This window comes from Perna viridis, chromosome 9 (assembly GCF_037379345.1).
Source record: "Perna viridis isolate PV_CMFRI_1.1 ecotype Kerala chromosome 9, ASM3737934v1, whole genome shotgun sequence".
NCBI lineage: Eukaryota > Metazoa > Mollusca > Bivalvia > Mytilida > Mytilidae > Perna > Perna viridis.
The window spans coordinates 32,500,189-32,516,927 of NC_142453.1; the positions used below are offsets into that span (position 1 = coordinate 32,500,189).

The 16,739-nt window shown below is 33.4% G+C and overlaps 1 protein-coding gene across 1 annotated transcript; it reads left to right on the forward strand.

Moving 5' to 3' along the window:
* Window positions 1-3,529: 3,529 nt before the first annotated feature.
* On the forward strand, window positions 3,530-14,617 carry LOC148607864 (uncharacterized). The gene is made up of 6 exons (XM_088546058.1): window positions 3,530-3,581; window positions 5,314-5,373; window positions 6,589-6,628; window positions 8,928-9,064; window positions 11,785-13,198; window positions 14,058-14,617. The coding sequence occupies exons 1-6, from the start codon at window positions 3,579-3,581 to the stop codon at window positions 14,207-14,209; spliced, it is 1,806 nt and encodes a 601-aa protein (XP_088402184.1). The 5' UTR covers window positions 3,530-3,578; the 3' UTR covers window positions 14,210-14,617.
* Window positions 14,618-16,739: the final 2,122 nt, after the last annotated feature.

Below are 16,739 nucleotides of genomic sequence, written 5' to 3' on the forward strand. Positions count from 1 at the left end.
ATTTACGAAAATATTATACTATATATCTCCAGAAGTATAAGTTAAAAGGCTTCTTGAACTTTGTCATAGAGAACTGTACATTAATTTGGCATCATTTATTAGAAATCTTGTTGAATTGCTGTGAAAACCAACCTTTCTTCTATTAGATACTTTATATCTTGATACTGTGTTGTGTATTATTTTTATGTTTTGTAATTATTGTATGTGTTGTTGTGTGATTTGGATGCTATGGTAGTGTCCTCTTGTACACCTATTGTGTCTGAGTTTATCAGTAAAGTTGTCCGGTCTTGTATTGTCTCGAAAAATATTTATAAATAATTATAAATATTCATAATTCAATTAAAACTATTTACGATTCAATTATAAATATTTAAAATATTAATTCATTTATAGATATTAATAAAGGTGGTGTGATCTATAAACTTAAATATTTCTAATTGAATATTAATAAATGAATTATAAATATTTATATCTGTCTTGGGTTTATAAATATTCAAAATTCAATTATGAGTATTTATAAATCACATCAACTTTATATTTTTTTTATAATTAATATATAAATATTATTACATGTAAATGAATTATGAATATTAATAAATGAATTATGAATATTGATAAATGAATTATGAATATTAATAATTGAATTATGAATATCTTAACGAAGTTATTTTACGAGGTAAATTAACCCTGATGTCTCGAGGTCAACTAATTAGTCGGAAAACTGACTGCTTTATTATAAGCCATGATCGAAGTGTGTTTTAACAACGATTAGCGTGGTTTTCGAAATTAATTTAACACACTTTATGGCTTAATTTGTGTATTTAATTAATTCATAATTGCGCGTAACCATACAGAAAAGAAACTAATTTATTAATGACACATCGGAATTCACACTAGTACTAGCAGTGATGTCGGAATTTTGATATTTTGATAAACTATTTTTTTTAAAAATACAGATAAATTGTAATGGTACCTGACTATTTAATTAAACATCAGACGATAATAAGTGTATTTCAACGACTACATTTGTTTAGCTGGTGAATTTGAAATTTTATCGTAGTAGTTTAGAACACATGGTTTGACGATACTCCTGATTTACTCCTACAATGTAAGAGGTTGGAATTCCGTTTCCTCCATACAGCATCCTCTTACTTCCGAGCGCAATATTGCATACCGCTCGTTCCGACGTTCTTTGGAATCGGCAGAATTATAGTAAAATATTTACCATTTAAATATTTTACACTGTTTCTTTACCATAAAACGGGAGAAGGTGAATGAACTGAAGAAAAACAAATGACTTACCTGATTAGAAAATCCAGCAATCCTGGAAATCCTTTTATAAAGGCAGTTTGAATGAACTTCACATTTGGTTTTAAGCTTTTTGAGTGTGTAAATTACGGATTTTAAAATTTGCGAAACGAACATATTAAATCAACCAACGAATTGCCTGTACCAACTTTAAGTTCGTTTTGTCAAAAATGTATTGTATTCTGTAAAATTAGTGACCTAATTCTAAAATTCAAAATGGCTGGTCATTTTGATAACTGCTTTCAACACAAATGTTTTCTAGGTATTTAACAAAAAAAAACAAAAAAAAAAAAAAAATGATTTTTATACCTTTATTTTATTCTGTAGGTTAAATTCATATATGTAAAAAAAAAAAGAGTTAAAATATTTTAAAACGCATGTTTAGCGGTGGCTTTCAACATGTCAGATGCTATTAGGATGTAAAAAATGGCTTGCCAGACAACCCCTAGCACTGCAGGAGTACTCCCGATCGTGAGTCATACAAAGAAGCATGTTATGAACTCATGACGTTTTCAATGTACAAAAAATAAAAAAGGAAATTTCACTAAAATTCTCGGTGCCGTTCAGTATTTCAAACGTAATATACAACACGAAAAAAATATGAAACGCAAGACATTACAAAGTACCCTGCAAATTGTAGTACATGCACATGTACAAGCACAACAAATGATAATTGACCAAACTACTATAGTATTTCCGGTCTATTCACGACCTCGGATTACTCGAACCTTAGATAACTCGAACATTTTTGCATGGTCCCTTCGACTTTGACTTAACGAAGTTCCACTGTAAATGAATTATGAAGAATATTATGAATATTAAAAAAATGAATTATGAAAATTGATATTATTGAATTATGAATGCTAATTTTATAATTATTTATAAATATTCATAAATAGAAATTTTTCTCCACTTGGGCTTGCCATAATTTGATTACATGTCTTTTTGACCTCTAGTGATTTGGATCAAAATCTAAAATAAAAGGTGCACAATGGGAATATGTAATAAGATTCTGTGAAAGTCTCATTAAAGTTCATCGAGTGGTTTATGAGGGCTTAACGGAAAAGAAAAGTGTACCCCTCTCGTAACGGAAAAGGGTGTGTTCCCATTTCGCCTTAGCTGTGATAGGGAAAAAAGTGTTAAGGCAAAATGGGAATTTTTGTATTCTTAAGTTGTAAAATCAAATTTATAAACTAAACTAAAGTACTTATCATACACATATGTAAACGTATAAAATTGTCAACTTTCCTTTCATCTATGGCAACATCCCTTCAGCACCTGCGTATGGAGTGTTCATATCACAGACTTTTTGTATCGCGCTAGAACTCTAACATATAGGCTGCTGGAACAGGGTTTGTTGCTACAAATTTGAAGTTATCCCTACAGAAGTTTTATGGTTGTTATCATGAACTCGTGGATCGTTATGGTGTATCCTTCTGCACCATGAAAACTGATTTATTCAAGGGGTCATAGTTTTCCTTTCCTCGTTTGTCTACCCAGGAATTGACTGTTTATGAGCAACTCGGCGGGTGTTTCTAGAAAAGCAGACGACGCTTACCCTACCGGTGCACCTGGTCCATGCTCCCAGTTTTTAGTGGAGTCCGAGTTGCTCATTTGCTTTTGTTACTTTGTATGTATGATTTTAGTTACTTTATGTTCTTTGTTGTGTATGTCTGTTTTCCATGTCTGGTCTTTGTCCCTGGATTACATTCTTTGATTACCGCTATAACCTTGGTTCCCTTGATTACTCCTTCATATTTTTTATTCATTTGCAAAATCAAAATAACTAAATTGACAGAAGAAGTCATGTTAGTTCATTCTTCTTTATTAGTCTTCATACAATCATAGACTGTCACTGTACAGTGTGGAACTGAAAAGAACCGAGATACAGAATAAAAACCGAAATCAATGAACGTCAAAAACGAAAAGAATTTCCAAATCATGATAAAAAAAGTCTCTCTCGGAAATTTGCAAAAAATTAACATGACAAAATTTTCCGAGGAGACACAAACCCAAAATACCAAATTATTCTATCCTGGATCCAAAGCAATTGGGTAAATGTCTTTTCTAATGCACAAGAGTAAACATTATTTTTTTTTATACATGAATAAGTTTGTGAGGGCTCCGAGCGGAATTTGACAAGTTTCGAATTCCTTCTTGTTTTATAATCTTTGACGTTTTGTTTTCGGTATGTAGTTATTTCACGCGTGTCGACGTCATTCATCAATACTTCCGGTTGGTTGCAGTATGAAGAACGTACCTTTAAGAAAATGGTAAACTTTGAGAAAATATAAACATCACTGGGCTTTATGCATCGAGTAAAATTAATGTATCACCCGTGGGACGAACCTCGCGTTTAGAAGTCCAAGAACACACCTTAATTCTTGGCATTTTTGTAGTCATCAAAACATATTCAGTCACTGACACCACTGACTGTTCACAGTCGTATGAATTTATAAAAAAAATGTATACAATAAAGAAATTTGTATTTTTAAAGATCTAGGGATTTTTTTATTACATATATAGACTACCATCCCTAAATCTTTGAATACGCTATTTCTCTACATTTTTTTAATCAAATTCATACGTCATTGCGATTGTGCTGACAGTGTTGGTGCGAAGCCAAAATCGTGAAATCAGTCACAGGGAAAGGAATGCTTTTTATTTTACCCATTATACTACGGTAATGTGTTTCAATGTTCTTGTCGTATCATAGCATTGATAAAATAAGATCGTGGTGCAGTGCACATTTGTTACAGTATTAGTGTGTACTGTAACTAGGGACCAACTTTGAAAGCAGATTATCAAGTCTAGGGAAATTAACATAAGAAAAAAAATTTCACAATTTTGTTTCCCTTGAACTTCCAGAAAATGGAGTTGAATGACAACCAGCTTTTAATTTATAGTTGATAATTTGATATAACAAATTAATAATTTGGTATAACAAGTTTATAATTGATATAACAAATTGATAATTTGGTATAACAAGTTTTTAATTGATATAACAAATATTTAATTTGATATAACAAATATTTAATTTGATACAACAAATAATTAATTTGATATATCAAATAAGTAACATGATATAACAAATTAAAAAAAAGAAAAACCTTGTCCCCAATAGGCTTCCGTAATTATCTCACTTATGACTGGCCATTTTTGTTTGTAAGACCTGTTTTTTCGGAGTTTAAAAAAAACAATGGTAAAGTATCTCATCACAAAATAAAAATCATACTTTTTTAATGAATTTTTGAGAAAAAAAAAACTTATCTGATATTGTTTGCTAGATCACAAAATTAGGTTTCAGGAAATTGCTGGAATACAAGATTTTACATCAGAGCTCCAGGAGAGAGAATTGTTCCTTGTGCTTACTGTTTAAAAGCCGTTCTAGGTTTAAATATTTCTTTTTTTTTATTTCTACCTCTGCAATTAACAAAACAACAGTTTTTGTCATAATTATGGGACTAATAATTTACTATTATTTTTGCTAATGCACTCTTTTTTCTCTGAATATCCTACATGGACTAAGTCTTAAGATATTTAATTAATACTTAACTTGGAAAATCACTGAATTTACAAGTGGGAGTTATGCTTCATGGTAAGCTGTTACAAGACAACAGTGATTTCATCAAATCCGGTAGATATTAATTATGTGTTTAAGTTTTAAGCAAATGGGTTATAATTGTGTATCAGAATTATTTATATCTCTGAATCCAATGGCATGGTCTGACATAAAAATAAGGGAATATTAGAATATGTTACCACCCTATATGCAAATGACATAGATAGCTGAAAAAAATCTAAGCAATAATTATTCAAGGGAAATTTGAAGAGAGTAAACACATCAACTTCATTCAGATGAATTATGTTTTACATACTGGCTAAGCATCAGTAGTTTTGAAATTTACTCATACTGTGTGATAAGAAGTTGTTCAAGGCCAAGGGAACACTCTGTGCCCCACTTATTCAGACTTGCTTTATTACTTAAGTTATTTAATATTTCAGAGACTGTGCGGGGATTTTACCTTGCTGTTTTTCATCTTTAGTAGCATTCTGCTGATAAAGGTAAGACAATAGTTACATGTTCATGGTTCTAAACAAGCCCTGACCATTTTATAAGACAAACATACAACATCACAGAATAGATATGTACAGGTACAGTGGGTATAGTTGAGTTGTGTGTGAAACATTTTAGTTTTAAAGCTCTTTTCGATAATACAGTGCGACTTGTCGGCAAGGGAATAAAATGTATGATTTTGCTTTAGTAAGCCATCTTAAAACTGATTTTTTTTTTGCATAATCCGTAAAGGATTTGTTTGTTAATATAAAATCAAAACAAGACAAAATGTAGCAATGACTTCTGGTCTCCTGAAAGCTGAAATCTTGCTTACATAGCAGGACAACAATTACATTTATATTACAATTAGATATATCTCATATTATAAATACCATGCTCCCTTCTCTTTTGGTAAGACAATGTCCAGGCATTTTTTTTTCGTACACAAATTAAGATTTAAAGTGCACAAGTTTTGTCATTGCCGAAGTTCGTCTTCTGTATAATGATGCAGAAAAAACCAGGACCGGCATCCCAAATTTGTTTTCTTGTCTGCAAAGACGAAGTGAAAACTGTCGCCTATGTTACTAGTGATCTATCAATTACCACTTTACTTGAACCTGATTGAACACAGTTTGGAGTGGTGGACACTTACGTTTTAGTGAAGCTCTATTACCGGTATTATAACATACACCAGTTGCATGCACCATCTTCAAAATCGGATCAAACATAAAAATTTGGCACTAACAGTTTTTTTTCCTTCACTGAAGATATAAGTTAATTCTTATCTTTAAAAAGCGTTTTCCATTCTAACAGGTAACAATTAAGCAGAAAATTTCACCGAAAATGAAATATTTGCATGACCATGCATAAGGCTAATTCTCAACATCAATGGCTACTAATACCTGCTGAAACTAAAAGTAAACTTTAAGACTTGTTCCCGAAGAAAACTATCAGTGAAGAAGCATGACGAAATAAAATTGCTCCTTGAAAAAAATGATAGGGACAGAAACCCTGTGTAAGAAGAAAGACAAAGTCATCTTAAAAACATGCAGTTATTTTCTGGTCGCCATGGGAAAAACGTACCGAAAAATAGTGATCATGCCATTGGGTAAAGTCATAGTAGTCAAAATAAAAAATGCCAAATGAGACTCTGACCAATACAACCAAATCGGAGGGTTGGGCGTTCCCTGGCATCTAAGTAATGAAGGGCATCTGTATTTTAGGGTGAAGATAGCGATACTGATACTAAATCGGAAAATACAGGTAAGCGAACCCAATAACTTCAGGTGCTCAAAATTTACGATTTTTTTCAAGACTTGAATTGCGTTAGAAGCCAAGACACATCGTTTTTAAAAACACTACATATTCCAAATTCCTTACGATTATTTGCTCTTCATCGGGTTTTGTTTTTATAACATAACTAACAAATGCATTTTTAATAAGATTGTTACATGCATCACTAACGGTTATAGCAAGTAAAATAGCCGCTGGACTCCGTCCATCGACCACGCTCCAGTACTTGTAAACGGGATAATCTGTAACACTTAAAATATAGGATCATTAAATATTAAACTTTTCACAGTGACTATACATGTTGAAGATGTGCACCTCCTTTCATTGAGATGGATTTTTTTGTGTGCATTTTTAGCATGATGAACCGGGTCATTTTTCACTTAATGTAATGGATCAGGCACTACCCTCTTTGATAAACTGCAATTTAAGAAATATTAAGCTAATATTATTCTAAATTTTACAAGCAAAGTGTTTTTAAAATGTAGAAATAATGAAGATTTTACACATATTTGACCGTTCAGTATTTATCGAAGTACTGGGTTGGTACATTTTTTTCTTTTTTCAAAATATCAGTTAGCATCTACCCAGCAGATTCACCAGCAAAAAATGTGTATATTATATATTTATGATAAAAACTGTAACAAACCCAATTAAATGTCAAAACAGAAAAAACACCTATTGGCCAGCATGATATTTTATTATTTTTTTGCAATTTTAAAGACCCCACCCAAATTATTGTCAAGACGAAGAAGTGGCAAAAACAGACTTGTTTCATCGTTGTATTCTTACAAGATAGATATAACTACCTAATATATGCTGAAAAAAAGGCAGTGCATGCATGTTAAATAAGGCACCGTGCCCCTTTTAATTATAAAATTACCTTTTCTTATACTTTTGTGAATTGTTTTAGTAAAGTTTCTGTCCAGCACATGTACAATTGATATATGCATATATTAAAAATGCCATGGGCTTACAAATATATGATGGTGACACCGGTACGACATATTATCGTTCAAGTTTGATGTGAGGTCAAAAGAATAATAGGTCTGTATTCTGCTACCCTACCTAACCCGATTTTTCCCTACCCTAAACATTTATGGCAATTTTTGTTCAAGCACCCTTAAAATCTATAATGTTTCCCAATTACGTAAATGTAATATGTTTTAAAAAAATAAAATAATTTCCCTACCTACCCATGCTTTTTTCTTGTTGGTAGCAGGAAACAAGACTATTTTTGCCCGAATTATTCTTGTTTTAATCTTGTGAACACATACCTACATATAGCTATAAAATAAAGGTACGTAGAAATTTTCATGTGGTGGTTTGAAATTCTATAAACTACCTCTAAATAGCCGCAAAATATTTACTTCTTAAAATGTTAATCTTCTTTTTTCAACTACCGGCTGAAATATCCCCTTTAAGTAAAATCCGATCCATTGATCTTCTGATTGTTAGGTAAATCATACTTTAAATGTAACATGGAAATCCTTTTTAGTGGTCGTATAGATTAATGTAGAAATCTGTATTTCCAATGCTCAAATACTGCTAATTTACTTTTCAATCTATTTTAAGAGATGTTTTGCGGATATATATATGGTTAGTTTACAAATAATTTATTTGCCAGAAAATGCCCCCTTAAAATGTATTGGGAAATTTGTGTTGTTTTTTTTTTATGACAAGAAAAAATGTTTGGTGACCCGAGTTTTCTTTTCTTTTAAAATATGAAAGAACATCAGATAAGTATTATCTTTTCCCATTTTTCAAGATTTCGAAAGATAATTTTTTCAATAGCTTGTGGTACAATATCGCCAAACATTAAGAATCAGTTACCAGTATCTCGAAGTCAAGTTAGGTATATAACCAATGTTTTTTTTTTCAATTAAAATTCTAAAGTATGTCCATCCAATAGTCAGTGACTCATCTTTGAAATAAAAATAGAATAATATCAAGACAAAAACATATTCAGATGGTGACGGATTCATAGGGGTTGGGAGGGACGTTCACCCCCCTAAAATTGGGAAACAAAAATTGGGAAATTAAAAGGTTTTTAAAATCTATTTTTTATGTTTTGCATAATCTACTCCCTCCCCCTTCCCCCGCAAAAAAAACTAAGTATGCATCGCTTCGCTCGGCATTTGATTCTCTTTACGCCCCCTAACCTAAAATCCTGGAGCCGCCCCTGTTAGATATGATCTACCTCGAATAACATCTTTGTAATTCCAATTTTTTTTTAACTTTTATACTTCTATATGGTTTAAATTATCAACAGCTAAGCAAAAAATCTCCATTACTGGGTTGGAAAATGACATTGATGATCCACTAGACACGGTAGTTCATGAATCCCAGGAATTAAAGAATACTCAACCATTGTGCGTAATCGGTGTAAAGTGCAGAAAAAGACGTGAGGTATATATGTTGGGTTTAGGTTCTACTATATAGATATAGGTCACTGCAGATAACTTTATATTTATAGACAATTTGTCAACAAGCTATATTATACTATAATAATGATAATATTATATTAAACAAACAAATCCAACATTTTTTTCCTGTAAAAATTATATATTTTACAAAATCTTACATTATGGGGATCCATGAAAAAAGTAAGATATTCTTTTCTATTTAGTCATGAAAATCTGTAGCCATGGTAACATAATAACAATATATATTAGTTTTCATGACAAATTTTGGATGCCTTCCCAAAATTAATTGTCAAAATAAAACAGGTTTTTCTTTAAAACTGCCAGAAAAATAAGCGGGCATGGTATTATCATAATAAAATAACAAATAAAAAGTGTATCTTTTTCTGCTCATTTGTTTATAATTTTAATTCATGAAGTTAGTGCGAAATTTCGCAATTTTGAAAAACAGTCAGTTGGTGTTGGGTAGAGAACCCAATCCGGCGAGGACATGAATCTTTCCGGATAGCTTAAAGGGTGCATTTTACACCTCATTACCTTCACAAGTATTGCATTTATTCATGTATGAATGCTCTACTACCCACAATCAATGTATCCACCAAGTTTTACCTTTTATTTTTAAGTTTTACAATATTAGACCAAGTCAGTTTTGTGTACGAAACCGTGCACCTCAGTCTCATCTGTATAATGCAACCTTAAGGGTTTAGTCGCTGAGTTCATAATGTGTCTTTTCCGTTTTCGTTAGTAGTTTTAGCTATATTTACAATTGAAGTGTCTCCTTACAAATTGTTTCAAATGGTTGTCCAGATGGTAAAAACTAAATCTCTTAGGTCTTTCTCAGAACTCAGTGTAGGGCTAACTCGCAACTCATTGTATACTTACTTACCTTTTATAATCGGTTTGAATTTCAGAATGTATAAATTTTCGGAAAAATCTTTAAAATCTTATTTTTCAGAATATCATAACTTTCTTACTGCAGATCTTTTTCTGTTGTACAGAACAAATTCTCAGAAATATTTTCAGAATTTAAACTTGGCAAAAGAAAATCTGTTGTACTCCTTTTTAGTAAATTTGGTTAAATTGGATGTTGTGCAAAATTTTGGCAAAAAATAAACAAATATTAACCTGGAGTACCCCTTTTTCTTAACCCCTCTATTTTAAAATCGCTGGATCGCCGGGTCCCTGAAGATTCCTATTATGCTTTATGCAATTTCTATTCTTGTTTTTTTGCTGAAGTATTTGGTACAGCCAGTTCAAACTTGAAAATTAAGGCACATAACTAAGTAATGTGGAATCAATTCATTTAAATATCTGAAGTTGTGTCATAAAAACATGTTTCAAATCCTGTGTTGGCATCTTTAAATATTCAAATTAGTTGTAGTGACCTAGCTTTTTTAAGCTTGATCACGTGGATTTTGTATACATATATATGTATATATATCCTTTCATCTGCATCCTATGTTGATCCTAGATGTGCATGTTGTATGTCTATATAGTATAATGCACTAGCAAGTAAGATGGTGGAGTGCCCACATTCCATTAGACTTATGACATACCTAATATTATACTTGGTGTGAGTGTATCTGTACTTCGATTCCCTACTGTCTTACCCGATACCATCACAGTTGGTCATATCGAAAACGCTATCCATTAAACTCAGTGGATAATGAATTACTGGTAACATGCACAACTACATATTGTGTCATACCTACTGCCAAAGTTTCATAGAATTTCGTACAGAAATTTCAGTTCTAGGAGGCGCGTTTACTTGACTTCCCACTAAAGTGGGGATTTAATCATGTTCTTTTCTCGTTCTAGTATATGCCCCGTGCAGGTCCGGGTGTCAAAAGAATAGGCCTGCAGTAGCGCTAAGCTTGTCGTAAAAGGCGACTAAATAGGCTCAGAAACCTAGCCGGGGGCTAGGCGCTCTGCCCACAGAGCAACTGGGATGTGTGCCCCAGGTGGTGGAATGGGGTACCCCTGACATGTTACATGCTGGGGTTGTCAGGCTATAATACGGAAAACCTGACCGCAAACCATAGTGGTGCACCGTGTTGGGAAAGGTGCCACGTTCCTCACACGTTAAAGAACCCTGCTGTGGTATTCGATAGGAGTAGGAACCTTTGCGCTCCGCCACAGGAGGCTAAATTGCCCGACCTTACCCATCCCCCCTTTTTCTAGTGGCAATCAAAATTTGTCGACCCTATTATCCTTGTGACCCATCCTTTTTTTTTATCATTTCATGTTCATTTTATCATCCATTTCATGTCCATTGTGTGAATATAGCTGAAATATTACTGCTCGGACGTTAAACCCCAACAAACAAACAAACAAACGTTTCTAGTATAGAACTAAAATGATCGATGGTATCTTATTTAAAGAAAAAAAAAACAATGTTCTGATACCATTAACACTTATTTCTTACTACTAGAGTTCAAGTTTACTTGAGTTTTGTCAACAAACATTATACTACTAGAGTTCAAGTTTACTTGAGTTTTGTCAACAAACATTATACTACTAGAGTTCAAGTTTACTTGAATTTTGTCAACAAACATTATTTTCCTGTGTGTGTTTTTTTTTCACATTTTGTAGTTTTTACTGAGTGCATGTTTTTCATATTTCTCATTTTGTGCAAGTCCTTCCACATCATACTGTAAAATTGTAAAACGACACTTAGTTTGTCATTGTATTTTCTCCATTTAATAGGCAAATGTGATCAAAAGAGAAGTGAAAACACACCATCATGCAAAAACCCGACCTTTCGAAGAATCCAAAACACACCATCATGCAAAAACCCCACCTTTAGAAGAATCCAATACACACCATCATGAAAAGAATCCATATTTCGAAGAATCCAAAACACACCATCATGCAAACAACCCATCTTTCGAAGAATCCAAAACACACCATCATGCAAATAATCCATCTTTCGAAGGTGCTAACAAACTTAATGTTTACAAAAAGGCAATAGAAGAACTTTATAGATTACTCAACATGAAGGCAAAAGAAGGCAAAAGCAAAGATTTACTACACAAAGTTATTAAATATGCTAAACTACACCCAAATCCTAAATATAAAAAAGTTGTGCACAAGATAACAAAAGACATCAAAAATGAAAGGCGTGATGAGAAGCATGCTATTAAAGATCTCAAATCTTTAAAGAATATTTTGTCGAAATTAAGGCATAATTATAAACTACCTCCATTGTTGGATGAAAAACTTCCAGAAATCCACCCGAATGCTAGTGAGCATGTTGGAAATGATACAACACCAGCACCGAAAACTGGAAACTTGGCTGTAACAGCAAAAACAATTTCAGACCTATTGAGCGCCATAGCTAAAATATTAGATGTTTCCTCTTCTAGAATTGTCCAGAAACAAAACACAGAGCAGAGCGTAAATAGCATAAATGGACAGCAAGTTCCAATGACCGGTATGCAGTATCCTTTACCTAGTAATTCACAAAGTGAAAACTATCCACCTCAGATGATGACACCAAGTGGACAGTCCCAGTTTCCACTAGGTCAACAAGGTGGTAATTATTATCCACCTCAGTACCCGATGAACGGAATGCAATACACATTACCAATGAGTCCGCAAAGCGGTAACTATCCCGCAATCATGCCTATGCCGGTAAAGGGAATGCTGTACTCTTTACAAAACAGTCCACAAATGCAATCACAAAGCTATGGGTTTCAACCTGAAGTTCATATGCCAGAAATCCAGCTGCCACTGAACCATGGCACACAGAGTGGCGGATCAATATTCCAAGGTCCTATCTTATCTAATTTACGGAACTCACTTCATAAGGGTTCTCTACCTATGAAATCGGTATCTGATAGACTTGGCAAAATTATAAAGCTACTACGAAGCGGGGATATAAATAGTTATAATAAAGCACTTGAACTATTAGCCATGGAAACTTATAATCTCAAATACGTTCCTTCTGGTTCACTGAAGTGGAAGACCTATCTTACCATTAAACTCATTTTGGATAGTAAACTTTCCGAAGCGGAAGCCATGCTTCGAAATTTATCAGAAGAAATTCACCAAGGCGGGGATTCGTCGATTGACGCAATATTTGGTAAACACACTGGCAGCTCGATCAATAAAAATAAGGGTATGTATATGTAGGTACATATTGGAACAACTAAGCCTAATAGGCACTGACTGGAACCGATTGTAATGTTAGTACAATATTCAGTCTGCAGTGCTTTATTCTTACTGAGTTCTGAGTTTTGAATTTGATGAGAGAGGTAAGCTCAGGTAATTTTTCCATTATTTTTATCATATTTGTCCTTATTTTACATCTAAACCTTTTTATTATAAGGCCAATGGTTACTTGGTCTTGGGTTTTCTTTCACTATGAAAGCTTTCTCTCTTTTATTGTACCCCGTTTTATATGTAGTGATCATGGTGTCCATTCGTCTTCTTTGTTAGTTTTCTCTGTATTTTCTTAATTTCGTAACTACTTGATATTTTAACAAAAGATGTATGCCTTTCCTGCAGCAGCATCAACTTCAGGTTTCGTACGACTTTATATATGTTGACCCTATGGTCATATCTGACAAAGGTAGAAGCGGGATATCATTTGGTGAGCTTTACTCAGTTTTTATAGTTTCGTATTTGAACTTGCCCATCCTTTGAATGCCAAAGCGGTTGCTTTCTTCTCTTAAACACTCAGATTTCACACAGATACAGTTTGCAGACATACCCAATCAATAATGGAGCCGTTTGATGCCACTCGGGTTTTTTATCTGGTCAACAAATTTTGTATTTTTCAGTTTTATTCTCATGCCTCTGTGATTTAAGTCATTCCAAGTTACCGTCAAACTGTGTTTTCTATCCATCTGGGTTTTCTGGTATGTAAGACCTAAAACAAAATCTATTGCCAAGGCCACAACGGGGAGGGGTGTCTGTGGCATCAAGAGGCTCCATTTGGGTCTTGTCTACAAGTATCTGTGAATTTTTCTTTGCAGGTTTTTCGGAATGGGGTCAATGGAGTCCTTGTAATGCGGAATGTGGTGTAGGCACACAGTCAAGATGGAGGTTTTGTCAAATGCCCACCCAATGCACAGGAAAATCTGTAGAAAAAAGACCATGTGAAGCAAAAGAATGTCGACAGCTATAGCGTTATTGTTTTTTTGGGTTGAATTGAAAAAAAAATATTTTCTATAAAAACTGAACAATGGAAGACTTTGTTACTATACAACATAGACTTTCACAAATTTCTCTTTAATTTGTTAAATATAAGTTGTATCTAAATTTATGTTACTATGATTCGCATTTTGTTGAAATATGTTAACTCATAGCTTCCCTTGAATAACAGGGACTTGTTCCCAATATCAATTTGAAGTCATTTAATAATAATACCAGATAAATAATTCAAAGCTGGAGCATACTGCTGTGCATGAAACAATTAGATGTCGACCAGAAAAAAAAAGGCAAACGAAGTCTGCCACAAAAATTGCTGTCAAAGTTAAAACAATAAATTAATTTTGAAACTAAAATGATGAAATAAATTAACATTATATGCTTATGACTACTTATGTTCCCTTGTAGTTTAAAGGCATTCAATAGAAGGAAGCATTGTATTTCAAAGGTCAAAAGACTGCATAACACGATAAGCATAAACAAATAACTCAAAAAGAAAGTGTATATCGTCACTTACAAAAACTGAACATGGTATAGATGGACTTGTAGAGTAAACTTCCTCTGCTTTTCTTAGATCTTGTCAGCGGCGGGTTTTGGGGGTTGCAAAATTTTGCCAATTATGTGTAAAATTTTGGCAAAAATGAGATAATGGTAGCAGTATTTGCTTCTGACCCTTTTCACAATTCCGCGAAAACCTTTCTATGACTAATTGGATCCTTGTACAATTTCAAAGAGATCCCAACTTTTACCGATTCTATTGTTTTAAAGTCCTTATGGATGCCGTCAAGGACTATGCAAGAAAATGGATAAAACGAGAACAAGAAGACATTGATTCTCTGTCAGAGTGGTTAAAGGCCGTGAGGTCTTCAATTTTGAAACGAATGAAAGTTTTAAGTAGGTCAATGAGTGCAAAGGCTACATCAGTTTCAAAGACCCCGATGTAGCAAAAACATTTTCTACCATGAAAACTATGCTGTCGTACCAGCAGACAAAGCCCAAAACAACATTGTCTGCAAAACATTTTACATCCAATGTTTATTATCAGAGGTAGACGCAGAAAATAATAGCAGTGATAAGACCTATACTGCTACCACACTCTCCGAAAGAGAAGATTGTGGATAACCATAAATCTGTGCTATCCTCTTTTGGTCTCTCTACCAAGGACGATGATTGTAATTTATCGTCTATGTACTGGATTCCTAAACTCCACAAGAAACCATACAAACAACGTTTCATAGCTGGATCTGCAAAATGTAACACCAAACCTCTTTCAAAACTTTCTTCTATACTCACAAGTGTCAAAGAGGGTCTGCAGTCCTACCACAACACTTGTTACTCCCATAGTGGTATTAATTCAATGTGGATCCTGTGGATCGAAAGATCTTCTGTAGACAATCAGTTCAAGACTATTATCTGAATATAATAGCATTACATCTACCCCAAAGAACTTAAGATAAAGGATGCTGCAGACACTGTTAAGTCAGCCTCATATCTTGACCTACACTTAGAAATCGAAGGTAAAGGAAAACTATTGACCAAACTTTACGACAAACGTGATGACTTTTCATTCAGAATTGTCAACTTTCCTTTCATCTGTGGCAACATCCCTTCAGCACCTGTGTAAGGAGTGTTCATATCACAACTCAGACGTTATGCCAGAGCTTGTCGAAACTACGCAGACTTTTTGAATCGCGCTATAGAACTCCAGTTTTTAGTGGAGTCCGAGTTGCTCATTTGCTTTTGTTACTTTGTATGTATGATTTTAGTTACTTTATTTTCTTTGTTGTGTATGTCAGTTTTCCATGTCTGGTCTTTGTCCCTGGATTACATTCTTTTGATTACCGCTATAACCTTGGTTCCCTTGATTACTCTTTTGAAACCTAAAAAACAAATGAGCGCGTGCCTTTACCACCCTCTTCATGGGTACACCCCGAAACGTGTAACCCGTACCCGTACCTGTACCAATTTCCATGTACCCAAATCATTCTATCACCGATTTTTCTATCATTAGGACATTTATACTGAAACTTGGTCCTATAGTTCTTAATGATGTTTTAAATCAATTGAAGTTGAAACTTTTTGAAAACATGATATTTTCAAAGTCAGTCGATTTTGGTATGGTCTAAAATGTGTAACCCAGTACCCGTACCAACTTTTCCCCGTACCCAAATACTATTTTGCCAATTTCTTCATTATTACTTGATATTTCCAGTCGAAAGTTGGTACTCATTTACAAAATGACATAATGGCTAGGGTAAAATTAATGATTTTAAATGTTTTTCCAAAAAAAAAAAAAAAATGATTTTCTTTTTTCAAAAGGTCTACAATTTGTAACCCGAAATTTCTGTACCCAAAATCAAAGATCAGTATTTTTTGTTATCTGTACAATTTTAATGCGTATTTGACATTAGAATATCATAATAATATCAAAATTTTCTTTGACGAGAAATAAAATCGCGCAAGTCTCTGTTTATGAGACTTTCATTCTGGATTATATCTTATTCTCT

What these genes read in the sequence shown, in the direction of transcription:
- LOC148607864 (XM_088546058.1), top strand. An exon ending in GTAGCATTCTGCTGATAAAG is followed by an intron (nt 5,374 to 6,588) that starts GTAAGACAATAG and finishes TCTGTATTTTAG; the next exon opens with GGTGAAGATAGCGATACTGA. An exon ending in AGTGCAGAAAAAGACGTGAG is followed by an intron (nt 9,065 to 11,784) that starts GTATATATGTTG and finishes TCCATTTAATAG; the next exon opens with GCAAATGTGATCAAAAGAGA.